At 40.1% G+C, this 16823-nt stretch overlaps 1 protein-coding gene across 1 annotated transcript; it reads left to right on the top strand.

Moving 5' to 3' along the window:
* The first annotated feature begins 274 nt into the window (after nucleotides 1–274).
* LOC121506246 (sodium/potassium-transporting ATPase subunit beta-233-like) lies at nucleotides 275–16550 on the top strand. Its single transcript, XM_041781958.1, has 6 exons — nucleotides 275–528; nucleotides 7202–7330; nucleotides 12240–12395; nucleotides 12552–12736; nucleotides 14790–14873; nucleotides 14958–16550. Exons 1-6 carry the CDS (start codon nucleotides 438–440, stop codon nucleotides 15216–15218), a joined length of 906 nt encoding a protein of 301 aa, XP_041637892.1. The 5' UTR covers nucleotides 275–437; the 3' UTR covers nucleotides 15219–16550.
* The last annotated feature ends 273 nt before the right edge of the window (nucleotides 16551–16823 follow it).

Genomic DNA, 16823 nt, shown 5'->3' on the forward strand with positions numbered 1-16823 from the left:
AATAAAACTGTGTGACACACTGAGAGGCTCGTTTCCTATTGGCTGATGAGTCTGACTGAAGTTTTACGTCTCATCATGATTAATTACTTTCTACCTGCACTGACAGATCTGCAGAGCTCACATAGGTATAGGTCTTAATGTCTGCCTCTGTAGGTTTTCTGTCCGTCTTCATGACGTCACGGCGACGCACAACATCCCCACTCCCTGATTGGCCGCCGCTGCTCCGCCCTCCCGCTAGGTAACTCGTGGAGAGTTACACGGGCGGAGCTGCAGAGGAGGAGCGGTTTATATTAAGGAGCAGCTGCAGCGAGCGGACCTGGGTTTCTCTGCGACGGTCCCGGGACTTGTTTGGTTACCACACGGAGAGAGAGAGAGAGAGCGAGAGAGAGAGGGAAGGAGTCCACCTTAACCGGGAAATAAACAAACAATAAACAAACATGCCTGCTAAACAAGACGACGGCGGATGGAAGGAGTTTCTGTGGAACTCGGAGAAAGGAGAGCTGCTTGGTCGTACCGGAGGCAGTTGGTGTGAGTATGGTTGCCCTGGGGTTCGTGGAGAAACGCTGGGCGCGCTCTCGTGGGTGAAGGGGGCGCGCTGGTCGCCTCGTGTTCCTACCACCTGTTTGATTTGCTGCATTCAGGGACAAACTGCAACCTCGTTGCGCCAGAAAAACCACCAAAGTCCATGTCATGCTTGGCTGTCTTTGCCCTAAATTGATGCGTAAATTAACGGGTGTGCGCCTTTTACGCACAGCCGCGTTAAGTGGTTGATCTGACATGCCTCACAGAATCATGAGCGGGGTTTCCTGCTTCTTATTGTTCATTCAAAGAGTGTAGACGTTGCAGCACAAAACCTGCCAATGATTGGAGCTCAGCGTGTTTGTTGTTAGGACGTCAACTTTTTCATTTGGCGGCGCTGCTGTGAAAGGGTTAAAAATGCATCATGGTCCAAGGTGAGTCAAGGTGATAAGGCCTGCTCGGAAACTATCGATCCGTGTCAGGTTCCTGTGATCAGATGTCTCTGTAATCTAACGAACAATACCACTGATTAACTCGCTCGACCTTTCTTCTCTAGTTTCCCCCGGCAGCTGCGCGCACTGCGCATGTCCTTGTTCCTCCTCCTCTCAATGTCACACTCAGAGATAGGGCTGCTCGATTATGGCAGAAATCATAATCACTGATGCTGACATCATAATTGATAAGAATACAACTTTGTTTATGAGTTTAATATGATTACATGCATTTGTGGGGTTGCAGCCAGAACTGTGCAACAATTCTGCAAGTTGTTTTGAGCTATTTCAGCAAAACCAGCTTGTTTCATCCTTTTTTTGGCTTCAGTTTTAACTGGATTAGAAAACATGGAAGATATGAAACCTTAGGACACTTTATAGTGACTTTAAACATCAAACCCTCTGATTACACACAATTCTGCCAGGCAACACACCCGCCTAGTAAGGTTTTTAGTCTCACAGAAACTTGCGTGATCAAACGTGACTTCACCAAGTATGGTGGATGAATGATGACAGCTGGCTGTCCTTGAGAGTGATCTGTTTTGCAGAGGATGAAAAATATGAATGAAATTGCGATTATTTCAACTTAAACTGTGATTTCAATATGAAATAGTGACGATTTTTACATCTTTAATATCGTCTTAATAGAAAAAGTCATTTATCCTTACATCTGTGTCTTAAAATGTGCACCAGGATATCACTGATGAGAAATGCTGAAGTTTAATAGCACTTGAAACATTGCACCAGAAACCTAGGTTACAATTCCACTAACATATCCATCTGTTCAGTCTTAATGAGATCCAAACTAAGAAGATGGCACTGTTTTTTTTTTAGTTTCTGCCATGTTTGTTCGCTGTTAAAGTCCACAACTAGCTGTTATTCTGTCCCAGGATGGCTGATATCAAACATGTTTGATATCTATGATCCAAGATCAAGGACTGCAAACACTTACATTTGCATGGCAACCTTGAGGATTACTTGGAAAAATATTCAGTTGTAGCAAGCCTTGAATCAAGATGTGCCATCAATCATTAGACCTAGGAAATCAGGCCTTAAATGGGGGCTAAAATACATGTTCCATTCAAGATCATGAAGGCTCCAGCTTGATTGAGAGCAGTTTAATAATTGCACTGACACCAGACACAATCAGGCCACTCCTCCAAATTATTGAAGGGGGTGAAATCTGGCCTAAAATTGTCCCGTGTGCAGCCAGCCGTCCTGACCAACCATGCCATAGCTCCCTCTACTCCTCTTTAAAGTGTCATGTTATAAAGGAAGAGGTGGTCTGCTGCATTTACCACACATGACAGAACCCACAGAGAAAACAAGGGCAAGCAGAGCAGAGCATTCTCTCATGTCGTTTATCTTGTTTTTATGATCAGTAAACCAAAGTTCTAATTGAAGTCAGTCGCCCAGCACTACCTCCCACACTAGCAGCTCCTCTTCAGTGCAGTCTAGACTTTGACACCTGGGTATAAATAATATTTCACTGACATGATGCCTGCAGCAGCAGCTCATCTCTGCCTGTGTGGAGCTGTGGGCTCCTATTTGTCCTTTCTGAGGTCGTCTGAAAATGCTGATGCATTGGGAAAAGTACCATGCGCAGAGCTGTGATGAAGGTTGTGATGAAAAGGACATCCAGGCTCATGTGGGACCCCCTCAAACAAAGTTAGCACCATCAGAAATGTTCATCTCTCTGCTTAAATACTGAAAACATGCATGAATGAATGTCCTCTCACTGCAGCCGAGGCTCTAAACTCACAGAAAAGTGCATCTTTGCATCTTTAAATTGTAAAAAATGTGTCATTTATTAGCATTTTCATGCTGTTGTGACCTTTTGTCATTGCCTCCTGCAGCAGAAAGCCGGCCATTTAGCCTGTTAGCTCTGCTTTGCAGGGCAGATAACAGAATTGTAACACTATCTTGTGTGCCTTGACTGCTCAGACTTCACACTTGAATTCCTTTAAATCTCTGCAGACAATGCCTGTCACTGTCTTATTGGCTGTTTTATTATGAATGCAGGCTTTGTAGCTCAGTTAGCATGTCGCTGTCCAACAGACAGGTGATGGAGCAGCTTCAGAAAAGACTACGTCATGTTGGACTGACTTTGAGTTCTGAGGAGGACGTGTTTGAGGTCGAAAAGTCTCTTTCTGCAGCTTTGAGATATTGTTTTAGGGATTAAAATGCATTTAACTAACATGTTTGATAGTCACAAAAACTTTTCTGGTATTTTTTTGGATTAGGAATGCCTCTGTGCATTAATTTGTGTCACAAAAATGCTCTTAAAAGACAATAATTCAATATTTAGGGCAGAAATACACAATTTTATCCATGCAAAATCCTCTATTGACTCTTTTCTTGGCTGTTTCTTAGTTGTTTGCTCCCAAAGATGTTTGAAACTGCACAGATGTCTTTTTAAAGCATCTTAAGTCACATTTCCTATGTATTCAATTAGATGTAATGCTTTTGAAGCTTTCTATGCACATGTGAATTTAAGTTAAACAGTCTTTTGCACAAATAACTGAATGAATATGCTTGATTTAAATGATTTTACTGCAAAAATGAGAGACCCACTACTCAATCTATGCACAAATCCTAGTCTAACTTCTTAAATGAACTGACATGGTGCATGGCTGTGAAATATTTACTCCCTTAACTTTCCCTAGTCGTATTTAAACCCCTCAGAGGTTAATGATATGCACCAGAGGCCATGTTTGCAGCAGCTTTAACCTTCAGTCTGTCGTCCTGCACGCTGCAGCTCATCCTCCATTTTTCTGCAGAACTATTCTGCCTCCATCTGGACTCTGAGCTTTATTAGTGGGTGGATTTTGACGCATTTTTGATCGCTATTTTTGTAGCCTTTCAGGAGCAATTTGAAGCTTTAAACCTTGAGTCTGCAGCATCTTGCAAGAGCAATATGGAACATCTTAAACAACCATGATCATTGACTTCTACGAACTCTTACAAGTGCACTAAAATATTTACAGTAATCAAAACCACATCTCCTCATCTAGAAAATGACTGGTACAGTCAGTATCAGGTAGTTGAAGCGACTGCAAACCTGTAAACAATGGTAAAATAACCAATTCCTTGATGGTAAAGATAGGACTGGGCAATAATAGAAAATTAAAGTAAATTGCAATATGGTCTGCTGCATTTTTTAAATTGTAAAAGTTTCAATTTTTCTTAAACCTGCAAATTTTGTCAGTTTAATTGCAGCAGAGATGTTATGCATTAGATACCATGCAATTATTCAAGTGCCTTTTTTTTTAGAATAGTGTAAAAAAAACCTACTTTCTCAATCCAATTTGCAATACAAGTCAAAATCAAATGATAGGATATTTTTTTCAAAATTGTTCATGTGGAACTTAAGGAGTAATTGCAATATTTTGGGGAAAAAATAGCAATTAGATTATTTTCCCAAATCGTTTGGCCCTTGTAAAAATGTTTCTGCTCTTCTCCTGACCGGCTTCAGCGGGAGTTTCATTTACCAACCGGCTCCACTGATAGTGAAGAATCCTGGATTTACATTACAGTGGCTGACTCTCTAGCTCACGTGTTGTATTTGAGTGGTTATGACCATGGAAGTAATGCATGTATTGTCTTGAATTCCTACATAATAAAGCTTGACCTAGGGCTGATTGCCTGAATTGACTAAATTCAATCAGTTGCAAAACCATTTTAGTATGACCGGGAATATTAGAGAACCAAAGCTGGAAATAGTAAAAGGAACCTTCCAACCAGGTGCACTGTTAAAAATATCCAGGTGTGTTTTTAAAAATGAACCCAAACTAGTTGTATTTGCAATATATTTAACCTCAGTGTTGCACATCTTGCACACTGCCTTGCCTTTTCCTGGGTGTCTACCCTTACAGTTCTTAACTGTTACAGGAAGCTGGCATTCTGTTGCTGTACCTCATTCATGTTTTGTGCTGCTTTGTGGAAGAGTCGCTGAAACTGTGTAGCCCCACTAGACATTACCAAGTTGACTGTAGCTCCGCCCACCTTTGCTGCTTACCTCGTGTTTTAAATCAAGGGTGTATTTACTAACCACACTTTTGGTTTCATGGTTAAATTTTGCATAATGTTGGAAAAAAGCTGTTCAAGGTGGACTTCTTGGTTCAACATCAAGAACCACGAAGTCCACTTTCAACAGCTTTTCTCCATCATTCGGTCAAGCTCATATATGAAACCAAAACAGAGGTTTGCTGTTCAGTAGGGCACCTCATTTAGTGTGACTGAGACTGATAATCAGTGCATTAATTTTTTAAAACCTTGATTAATCTCATGTTTTATTTTCACTTTCAGCTCACTCTGGTTAAATGTTGGCGTCTCCAACGATGTTAAATAAGTCCACCACAGCGCCAAAATGTCTCATTTTACTTTATTTCTTTTTCGGTCCATTACAAGTTACTTTTTCTGTGGTTAAGCTCATGTTAAAATCTTCAATCTACCTGTAAAATCAGACCTGTATGAATTACTCATAGTTGAAGACAGTAGAAAAATCCAAAATGTTCCAAATGTGATTAATCACCATTAGCGACAGAAATTCTGAGACGTTCCACAGCCCAACTAATTAGTACAATGGAATGCAGTTTTTACTGAAGAGAGTCTTCAGTTCAAAACCGAAAGTAAGCAGCAGAGGTGGGTGAAGCTGAGCAGCATGTCTTATCTTTTATTATTTTGATTGAGAGCCCCCCTGGTGGCAGACTTAAGCATGAATGCAAATCAACTGTCAAGTTGCCTGAAAGTTTTCCCAGCAAACATTTCCCTGCATTTTGGAGGTAAAAAGTTGTGCTTCTCCCTTCCTGTACTTGGCTGTTTTTCACTCTTGGAGTAACTTTACTCTTAAAGTTTTTCTGTGCAGCTTCTTTCAGACCTTTTATTTGTATTTTTGTTGTGTTTTTTGACCTTCCACCTTCCCTTTCTTCCCCCTTCCACCACCAGTGTCATGCCGGGGGTGTTGTGTGTCTCCTGATGTGCAGAATAAATCAATTAAAGCTCCGGCCCATCGGCCAAAAAAGCTCGATTGAATTATTTATGGTCCCATGAGGCGAGCAGCTCCTGCAAGCCTTCTGTCCGTCATGTGACCGCGTTCATACAGCAGCCGCCCTGCGTGCAGCCGTGACGCCGACGGTAAACATGTATCTGTTACTGTGCACACACAACCTGCAGCTGCTCAACATGTCACAAACATCTGGTGTGGTTCCTCCTGCAGGCGCGCAAGTCTAAGGGTGTCGGTTTGTTAAACAAACGGCTCGTTTTTGCTCCGACGCCCCGGCTGAGACTCATCAGTCACACCTTCGTTACACAAGGGACGTCTCCTAAAATATCTGTGTCACATGCATGGAGAGAAATGCAACTTTAAGCTTCTTGTGTACTAATGAAAGCAAAATAGATTAATTCCAGGTATCTTCATAAGCTATAATCCGCTTAAGTTTAAGGGAGAAAGAGTCAAAAAGTTCCAAATTTAGCCATTTTAATTGGGCAATTTACACATTTATTTACATGAATATGACTACAATTTAAGTATTTGTAATATATACATTTATTGACATTTAATTTATTTGCTTAACCCAGACAAATATACATTCTGTTAAGTGGAAAATTGACTAAAAGCCGCAGATTTAATCAAGACTGGTCTGATAAGTATGTGTTTATCGTGCTTAATATTAACCGATAATGGCTGACAGGTGGATTTATATAAAAATGGATCAAATATGAAGTCATTTCTGTTCGTATTAATGGCTTTTGGGGTTGATTTCATAGCTATAGGGATTTAAAGACAAAAAATACCCTAAAACCAACATATTTTCTGAAATTTAGTCTTTTTGAGGTTTGATAGGGGCTTTAGGGGCCTGAAATGGCTCTCAGACTTGAGTTATGCACCTATTAGCCATGTTAAAGTAACCAAAGCCCTGGAGAGTCTGTCTAACCAGTAACGCCCCAGTAATGGTGGCTATGGGTGGGGGCTTAGTGGAAGAGCCAACAAAGGGTCAATTGATGAATGGAAGTACTCCTAATTTTGAAAATAGCCACAACTCACGAGGGACATTTTTGTATTTGGTCCAGACCGTCAAACCATGATTTGGCTGAGAATTGAATGCTTCTACTTCCCACATTAAAACTCATTGCTGATTTCCCTTCTGTCTCGGTCGTGCTAAATTGATCTTTCTTTCCCTCCTCTGCAGTCAAGATCCTCCTCTTCTACGTCATCTTCTACGGCTGCCTGGCAGGCATCTTCATCGGGACCATCCAAGCCTTGCTGCTCACACTCAGCAACTACAAGCCCACCTGGCAGGACCGAGTCGCACCCCCAGGTAAGACGTGACTGCAGTGCTCTGGATCTGAGGGTAAAAACTGCCAGTGAAGTAAAAAAAACACAGCTGAGTCATGGCACAGCGAAGGGAGTCATTTTCTGCTGAGTAATGAAACTGAAATATCAGATGACTTTGTGTCATTCCAGATGAGCTCCTGTTTACTCACAGAATCAGATCTGACCTCAGCTTGTTTTTTTTTATGACACTCTGAGGATGAATCTATGTGTGGAACATTCTGGTGTGTGATTATGTTTGACCTGAAGCTCCAAACAAGGTTAAATCTGTCCGAGGACACAAATAAACAAATGAAATAACAGCCTGGGTGAAGCAGTCATGCACCATCAGGCTGATTTATCATCTTAAAACAAATGACTGTTTACACTCTGCTCAAATGATGAACAGGAGCTGTAAATATACTTAAGTGTGTGAAGATTAGACAGTTTTTGTCTTTTTGCTGAGATGAAATTGTGGGTTTAGCCCCCTGGATTGGCATTTAAAGGTCGAAACTATAAAAGGTTATTATTTTTTTTATGAACAGTACAAGAGCTAGTGAAAAGATCTGAAACAAATATTGATTTGTACTAGATTTACGGCTTTTGGTGAAGGAAATTTGTTGCTGTTCATCAATGATATGTCCAACACTGTCCATCAATAAAAACATTCTCATCTAGCACGAAATGTATGGAAATTAAGCCATTTTTGTTGTTTTGTACTACAATATGAAATATATAGCATTTGGCATGTAGACTGGCATTTGAAGGGTTTAATCATTTGAAATAATATGATTGTAATAAATATGAATGAAGCCAATGAAAAGATCTGAGTCTTTTAAAGTGGTGCATCAAAGAAAATCTTGCTGTTCATCAGTATTTCCAACGCTTTGTCTATCAATAAAAAAAAATCTCATCAAGCATGAAGTATGTGGAAATGAAGCCGATTGTTTTTTTTACTATATAAAATCAAGCGCACTTGGCATTTAAAGGGTTAAATCAGTTGTTATGATTAAGTGATTGATTTTAATAAACAGGACTGAAGCTGATGAAAAGATCTGAGTCTTTTTAAGACTTGAATCTTGGCATAAGGGGTTTTCTTCTTGTGTAAACTTTATCAAATGTCCATAAAAACTCAAGGACAAACTGATTAGATTTTGGAGGTCAAAGGGCAAAGTTAGGCCTCGTGGTCAGTCTTTAATTATGACATTTATATCTCAGAAAAAACACCCAGCTCTCCTTCTTCTTGAGCCTCCGTTGTACTTTCCCTATCTATGTAAACTTAATGGAGCTGTATAACCTAGGAGGTTGTTCTAGTTTAGTTTTTGACATATGCTAAGAGCATAGTTAAAGCTCATAAACCTTAAATTTTACATATTTAAATCCCTTGAATATACGCTGTTTTAAGATTAACATTTTGTGTAATAGTTCTTATTTAAAAAAGAACACACTTCTGCAGCCTGCATGAGCTTTGTTTTTACAGGGTTTATCTCTGTTTATGCAAACTTTAATCACAAACTAAGAGATGTTGTTTGCTCACCACAATGCCTCTGATTATTGATGGCATGCATCAAGATTCTCCGAGAACACATAAACACCAAATCAGATAAAAATTGCAGCATTGTGAGCACAGTATGACCGATAACAGGGCTGTGAAATGTTTTGGAAATGAACCCTTCATCCATCATCACGTCATTGTTCCAGAGCAGCGTCGTTCCCCCGTGTACGCACCACAGAGTAGTTTCCATAGTGAGGGTGTTAAAAACGGCACTGAGCAGGGTGGGAAGAAGGATGGGTGGGATTGAGGGAGGGTTGGGTGGGTTATTGTGGGATAAGGGAAAGGAAACTTAAAATGCTGTAACTACCCAAAAACAGCAGCTGCTCTATGTTTAAATATACTTTTGCTTGCAATGTTTGCTGCAAAACAATGTATGATGTGTTCAAATCAAATTCAATAAAAATTGTTAAACAAAAAAAACCTGCACTGAGCATGTGCAGAAAACCATCTATGCACCGGCTGTGGAGTGGATGGGATGAAGGCTGCTGTTTGTTTCCACACTGAAGGTTAATCAGGGAGCGGCGTGTTCATCTGAGGTCGTCCAAACAACCAAATCTGCGTTCAGTGACCGGATCCACAGTCAGCTGATTAGAGCGACACGGAGTCCAAAGCATGAGATCAGATCGAGTTAAACCAACACGGATCAGGAGGTTAAATAACCTCCTTGATTCGTGGTGGAACCTGCGGATATTTAAAGAAAAACTCGCCTGAGTCACATGAGAAATATCAGTTTCAAATCCGGTGATGTAATTTTAGCGGATTCAGCGTTCAGGAGGAAACTTTATCTTCATCCTGGATGCTCAGAATTGATGCATAATATTGATAATCTTGTCTGAATCTGCAGAAATTAGCTGAAATATCTGTTTTCCTACACAGTCAGTGTTCCTGAATGAATCGCAGCAACTCTGAAACATCAGATCTCACATTTCAAGCTCGTCCTAATAAAGAGCGACCTCTAAAAGTCTTTAATAAGAAACACTAGAGGTGGGCACAGTCATTTAAAATGCAACATTACTGTAAGGCTGGGCAAGTTTTAAGATGTATTGTTGGACAAGGTGTGAAGTTAGACGGTACCATTTATATAAATTTGATTTATACTGAGTTGGAAAAACCTGAGGCCAAGCCTAATTGTGAGTAAAAAGGGCTTACAATAAAAAATGTCAACAAAAATGAGCTTTTGACCACAAGATAATCCAAATTAAATGTTTAAAATTATTGGGAATGATCAATTTATTTATTACATTTAAGGATCATATTCATTATTAGTAAAAATCAAATGATACTGATATACGTTTGACATCATGGCTAAGAAATGGACCTAGACACCCAATAACGGGCAATTTGGTTGTCAAAATTTGCACTACAAGTCCTGCATATGGTCTTAACTGCACAAATACATTTTTAATATTTGTAAAAGTGGGTGGAGCTTCAGTTCCATCCACTTTTGCGGATTTTCCCTTTATAATTGTGCAGTCCAGACCATGCTCTGCTTCAGATCAGGAAGTTTGCGTACTTTTAGTGCCACCAATCATTAAAAGCTAGAGGTGTCAAACAATTACAGCTTTTAGAATCGTGCTTAATTGCATAATTTGCCATAGTGAAGTTTTTTTTATTTTGAAAGTGTATGCTGTCTGAAAGTAAGACTTCCTATCAAGATACAGGCCTGATTTTATTTTGAAAAAAAGGGGGAACTCTGAAGATTATGACAGGAACTTAACTACAGAAAAATGAACTTTTTATGGGTTAGAAAGGAAATAAGACAACAAAGTATGTCAGATCAATCAATCAATAAATAAAATATAATAATAATCACCTTAATTGTGATTAATACATAATCTCAGAGAGCCTGATTTAAAATGCATGGTATCTAAAGCTGGGGATAGACTGTGCAATTTCAAGACAACTCAATGACAGTTGTGCCAGAATGTCAGCTCATACTGTGCGACTGAATCACTTATGAAGCACGACCATGGCGACTGATGACTTTACAGTCTGATGGTCATGCACAGCCTGAGTGCTCACACTGTATGAGTGAAGTCAGGACAGAAAACTGTGGACTTTACTTTAAAAAGTCTCGCACACTAAGGTTTGAAGTCATATTCTAGTCATGTCCTCATTCTCTCACTTTCTCTCTCTATCCCCTACACACAAACGGCATCGTCACCCGTGTCAACTGGAAGTCTGCGGGTGAGGATATTTCCTCTTTGTTATAGCAGGGGGGTGGGGAAGGCATTAGAAGGTTAATTCTGCTGTTGTCATGAGGATTTAAAATGCTTTCCGACAGTTTACAAAGTAAAAAAATACCCCAAAGTTGAGGGTTCTGCTCGTGGCTCTGCTCTCACTGAGGGACTATCAAACACATCAGAAATCCATCAGACCAGTCTGGAGCAGCTGATCGGGCCGCTATCTGACGCACGATCTGACCAAAAGTAGGCACTGCTTCCAAGTGAGTCATGTGACTCATATTTGAGTCTGAATTGGATGAAATCTGCACAGCGTATGCCTGGCCTGAGAAAACACAATATCGACAACTTGATCCTCCAATTCCACATACTCTGTCTGCGGAGGGATTCTGCTCACGAATTGCACTGCAGCGCGAAATTGAGCTACTCGATCTTTGAAATTCCCAGAAGCGCCGCTCGGCTCCACTTGAGGTATGCACCATATCTAGCTGTGGCGCCAGCTGCTGCCGAAACCTGTTTATCTATAAAGCAGGAAAAATGTGCAACGTATACAACACAATGCACAGGCTTCCAATAGTAAATCACCACTAAAGCAACTCTGCGTCCCGTCTTGTCTTACGAGCAACAGGTCACTGTTTTTGGTTTGCACTTTTAGACGATGTGTAGGAGTTTGATGGTCTGGCTAGGGTCCACGTGGACCCCGGTACTTTTTTAGTGTGTGGCATGAAACCTTAGTGGTTTACAACTCCCTGAAATGATGAACAGTACTTACAACTAAAATAAAAAATACTATGAAATACACAATGCACAGATCCCAGGTGTGCTGACCAGGGTTAATGGTTCAGCTTGAGGAATTTACATCGTATTTACATGGAAATGATTCTCTGTAAACAGAATCATTCAGTGTTTTTAGTTTTAGAAAAAGTTCTGTGTTTTTTGTTACCACTGTGCACACAACTAAAGGCTCTTGCAAACATCTTTAGCTGATACTTGGGGTAGCATGACTGAAAAGTGCAGTTTTAAAATGTTAACTCTGTAATCCATTTTTCAAGCTTTGGAAGGTTACCGTCAAATTGCTGGCTGGAACAGACTCCCGGAGAAATTCCAAACCTCAGAAAGCTGAACTGTTTGAATCTAGCTCTTAGATTTTGCTTAAAATGTTATTTTCTCTCCTGCAGGCCTTACTCACACCCCACGCTCAGACAAAGCTGAAGTGGCCTTTAACCTCAACGACGTGGAGACCTACGTGCCTTACACCAAGGCCTTGAAGGAATTCTTAGCCAAGTATGATGATGAAATCCAGATGGACCAGATGAAGTACGAGGACTGTGGAGGTACTGTATCTCGCTGACTCTTACTAAACAGCCGTGATTTTTTTCTGCAGATATTCAAGATTATCTGTGCCGTTTTTTCCCATCTCGGCTGCATGGTTCAGATTCTCCAGGATATTTGTGATCTGTAAGAGTCTTAACCCTTCACTCTCCCCACAGATGAGCCAGCAGATTACAAGAACCGTGGCGACTTGGAGAGCGATATGGGCATCAGGAGGGCCTGCCGGTTCTCCAGGACCCTGCTGGGCCCGTGCTCCGGCATCGAGGACCGTGAGTTTGGTTACAAGGAAGGAAAGCCGTGCCTGATCGTGAAGCTCAACAGGATCGTTAACTTCCGTCCAAGGGTAAATTTTAATTGAACACAGAAGCAGAGAGGGCCAAAAATGTCTGGTCAAGACGTTTTTTTAAGTCTTACAGCTCGAGGTCTGGTTGGGATTAACCAGTCCGAATCGCATACAAACCAACCCTTAAATCCCAGTTTAATTCTAGTGTCTGAGGTTTGAAGTCAGACAATACCAAAGAAAGTCATTACCCTAGATCACTGATCATCAACTGGTGGCCGGAAGACCATATCAGGCCCTCCAAAGCTTCCTGTCCGGCCCCCATCATTAAATTCAGAAAAGGAAGAAAAGAGAATGTTATATCCAGCCCAAGAACAGTTAATATTGAAATAGTTTTAGAATTACTTAACATTTGATCTGCTTTTACATAAATTCACTTGACAGCCATTTTTAGTAAAAAAATAATAATAATAATAATAATTAAAAAAAATTAAAAATGGGTGAAGACCAGCAGAAATGTTGCAAAAATGGCCAGAATAAGTGGGGAAAAGGGGATAGAGATTGGGTGATAAGTGTCAAAATGGGTTGTGAAGTGGCATAAAGGGACAAAATAGGTCAAAATGGGCAAAAAAAGTGGAAAAAATGGGTTTAAAAGTAGCAAAAATGACCAAAGATAGGTTTAAAGTGTCAAAATGGGCTGTGGAGGGGCACAAAAGAACAAAAATTGGCAGGAAAATTGGTGAAAAGAGGTTAAAATGTGTCAAAAATGTTGGTAAAGGAGGATAAAAGGGGCAAAAAATATTAATAATGAGTTAAAAGTGGCAAAAATGGAGCAAAAAAAGTACTGAAAATGGGTTTAAAAGGGGCAAAATAGATTTAAAGTGGCAAAAATTGATAAGAGTGGCACACAGGGGAGAAAAAGTGGTTTAAAGGGATTAAAGATTGGAAAAATGGGTTAAAGGGGGCAAAAAGATTTAAAAGTGGGTTAAAAGTAGCTACATTTTAGCAAAAATAGCCTGGCAACTAGTGAAAAGGGGTTAAAGAGTTGCATGGGACAATAATTAGCAGGAAAGTTGCCAAAAGGGGCTAAAGGGTGACAAAAAGCGGCAAAAATTATCAAAAATGGGTTAAAGCAGCGGCAAAAATGTTGCAGTAATGGCTGAATGAAGTAGTGAAAAGAGGTTTAAAAATCTCAAAAATGAGTGAATACTGACGCTAAATCACAATTGCGGAGGGTCCCTTCCCTGGGATTTTAGGGACCTGCCTAATTGTGATGGTGGGCCTCTCCTTGTGGCTTGATAATTGGGATAGAGCTTACTGGTAAGGCCTAAAAAGTTCTTGCATTTTGAAAAGAAATAAAAAAAAAACAATAATATTTCAATCAAACCAAAATATTTATTAGATTTTTGTTTATTTGAAAGTCCAGCCCTTAAAGTCTATCAAGACTAAATCTGGTCCTTGTGCAAATGTACTTTTTGACCCCTGCCCTAATTATCTATCATTTGGAGGCACCAAATTATTGGACTTTAACTGCTCAATAGGGATTTAAAAAATTCTAATATGGCAATCTACCACCTTCTTGGTGCTCTCCACAATTTCTCTAATCCTGTCACTACTTACAGACTTCTTACAGTGTTGTTTATGACATAAATGAGGCTAAGGTGAATTCCTGTATCTTAATATTAGTACCGTCCTCCTTTTTGGCACTCTTTTGTCAGGATACCAAACATACCTATCCGACCCTAAAGAGTGGACTTTGTGAAATTCATTGATGAGCTGAAAGAATCTCCACTGAAGAAACACAAAATGGAACATGGTTTTTCTGAGCTATAAGGCTAGCTGCACCTCTTTAACTGCTTTTCTTCTACATTTTGCCATAAACATGCTTTTGACTGAAAGGAAGATAAAGCATTTAGGAAAAACTGGCTCTTATTACGAGCTGAGCCAAAGATATGAACCCAATTATTCAGAATTCCCATCACTACTAAGACCTGGAATTTGGGCAGATCATATTTTAATGATTTCTTTATGCTCAGGGACCCTAATCGACTCATCAATTACTTTGTTTTTGTTTCTAATCCCCAAAGTCCATCTGCTAATTTTTCTTCTTGCTTAGGCTCCTTCCTCAAATGAAAGCATCCCTGAAGAAGTCCAACCCAAAGTGCAGCCCAATGTAATCCCCATCCACTGCACCAACAAGGTAAGCACATTTCTCCTTCTTGTTGCAGATAAAATAGTCTTTTTATCATATTAATCAACATGTTTAAATGCATGTCTCTTGCAGAAAGAGGAGGATGCCGGTAAAATTGGCGAGATCAAGTACTACGGCATCGGCGGCGGATTCCCCCTGCAGTACTACCCGTACTATGGCAAGCTGCTGCACCCCCAGTACCTGCAGCCACTGGTGGCGCTGCAGTTCACCAACCTGACCCTGAACACTGAACTGCGCATCGAGTGCAAAGTGTATGGAGACAACATCAACTACAGTGACAAGGACCGCTACCAGGGACGCTTTGACATTAAGATCCAGGTTAACAGTTTATGACGGACGCCAGGAACATAGCACTTTCCCCCCTCAACCGCCCCTCCCCCACACTGCCCCCTTTGTTCTTAATAAATCTAAAGTAGGAGATCATAATAATACGAGGGGGCAGACTGTAGCGGTTAAGTCAATCACAACTAGTCTTGAATGAATAAATGAAAAACATGCTAGGGGACCGACATGTAATCAGTCATCGCTAGCTTCCACACTTCTGTAGCATTAGATTGTAATTTTAGAGGAAGAATAGCAATAGGTCTATAAAATCTATTTATTCTGCTGTAAATGAGACTTTTCCACAAGCCATGGGACATTGTTCATTGATGACTGTAACGCTGAATCATCTCTTGAGCCGTGTTCGTCCCCTCTGCTCATCGCTGCCTCGTGTGGTTACAGTAGGTACTTCTTGTTGCAGAATCCGGTCCCCATGTCCCTGTAAACCACAAAACCCCGTTTTTTCCTCTGTGAAGCTTTAGCTGTTCTGTGTGCGTGCGTTAGGGCGTGTCCGACATGAACACGCACTCCCTCTTACTTAATGATTGAAATCGTTTGACATGGTACACTCTTCTGATCTGTGTAAGGAAAAGGCTGCACTCCAGGGAACTTCTTTCCTCTTTTTATTTGTCTTTTACATCTGATCACTTTTTACTTTTTTCTTTTTGTTGCTCTGTTGAATCATTTAAATGTGTGAAGGGGTTTTATGACTTGGTTTCATGCCTTTTACTCTTTGATTTTTGCCTTGAATGTAGACTTGTGTGTCCAGCCTGTTAGACACTGCCTGCTGCTGTAGAGGCGACGGTGCTAACTCGACTTTTAATGAAGATTTTTCTTTTATTTTTTTGCTGGATTCATCACATCATGGTGGTGTAACTCTCTGAATGTTTTAGCCATTAAAACATGGTGGAAGAATTTTATATTTATGCAGTTGTACATTTTGTTTCTTTGTGGAATATTGTAATGTATAAATGCAAAACCAAAGTTGAAGAGAGTCTTTATCAGAAGCAATGCAGTACTTTGTTTTTAGGATCTCATCATGTTAAGTGCTAAAGTCAATGTCTTGCCTTGCAACCTTCTCAATGGTTAACTCTTGATTTGTGTCCTGGCCATGAATGTAGTGTAGGTGTAAGTGAACAGGTGAGACGCGCCTGACGTTCATGCATTTAAAACCATTTAAAAAGATACGAGTTCTTACGGAGCTCCATGGCTTTAGATTCAAAAGATGTTGGCTTTAAAAATCATCAAATCTCATGTTGATGTTCGACTTGAACTTTTCCATCAGTTCATCCACCTTTGTCATTTAATCAATGATAGAAACAAATAAAATCATAATGGACCTTTGCTCCTGTGTGTTCTTTATCCGTCTTATTTTCCAAAGCCTTTCCCAGCATACAGTGGGCTCCCAAGCTGGCTATTTGTTAACCCTTGAAGAACTAGTCTCCATTTTTGCTCTATGCTCAAAAATTACATGCTCATAATTGAAGGTATATTTTTGAAATTACAAGGCCTATTTGAACAATCAAGGTATCATATTAAAATGAGATTTGTTTAGATGTAAGAGCATTTATGCAAATGCACAAATGATCAACAAATACATGCACTGATCTACTAAAG

This window comes from Cheilinus undulatus, linkage group 24, assembly GCF_018320785.1.
Source record: "Cheilinus undulatus linkage group 24, ASM1832078v1, whole genome shotgun sequence".
NCBI classification, from domain to species: Eukaryota; Metazoa; Chordata; class Actinopteri; order Labriformes; family Labridae; genus Cheilinus; species Cheilinus undulatus.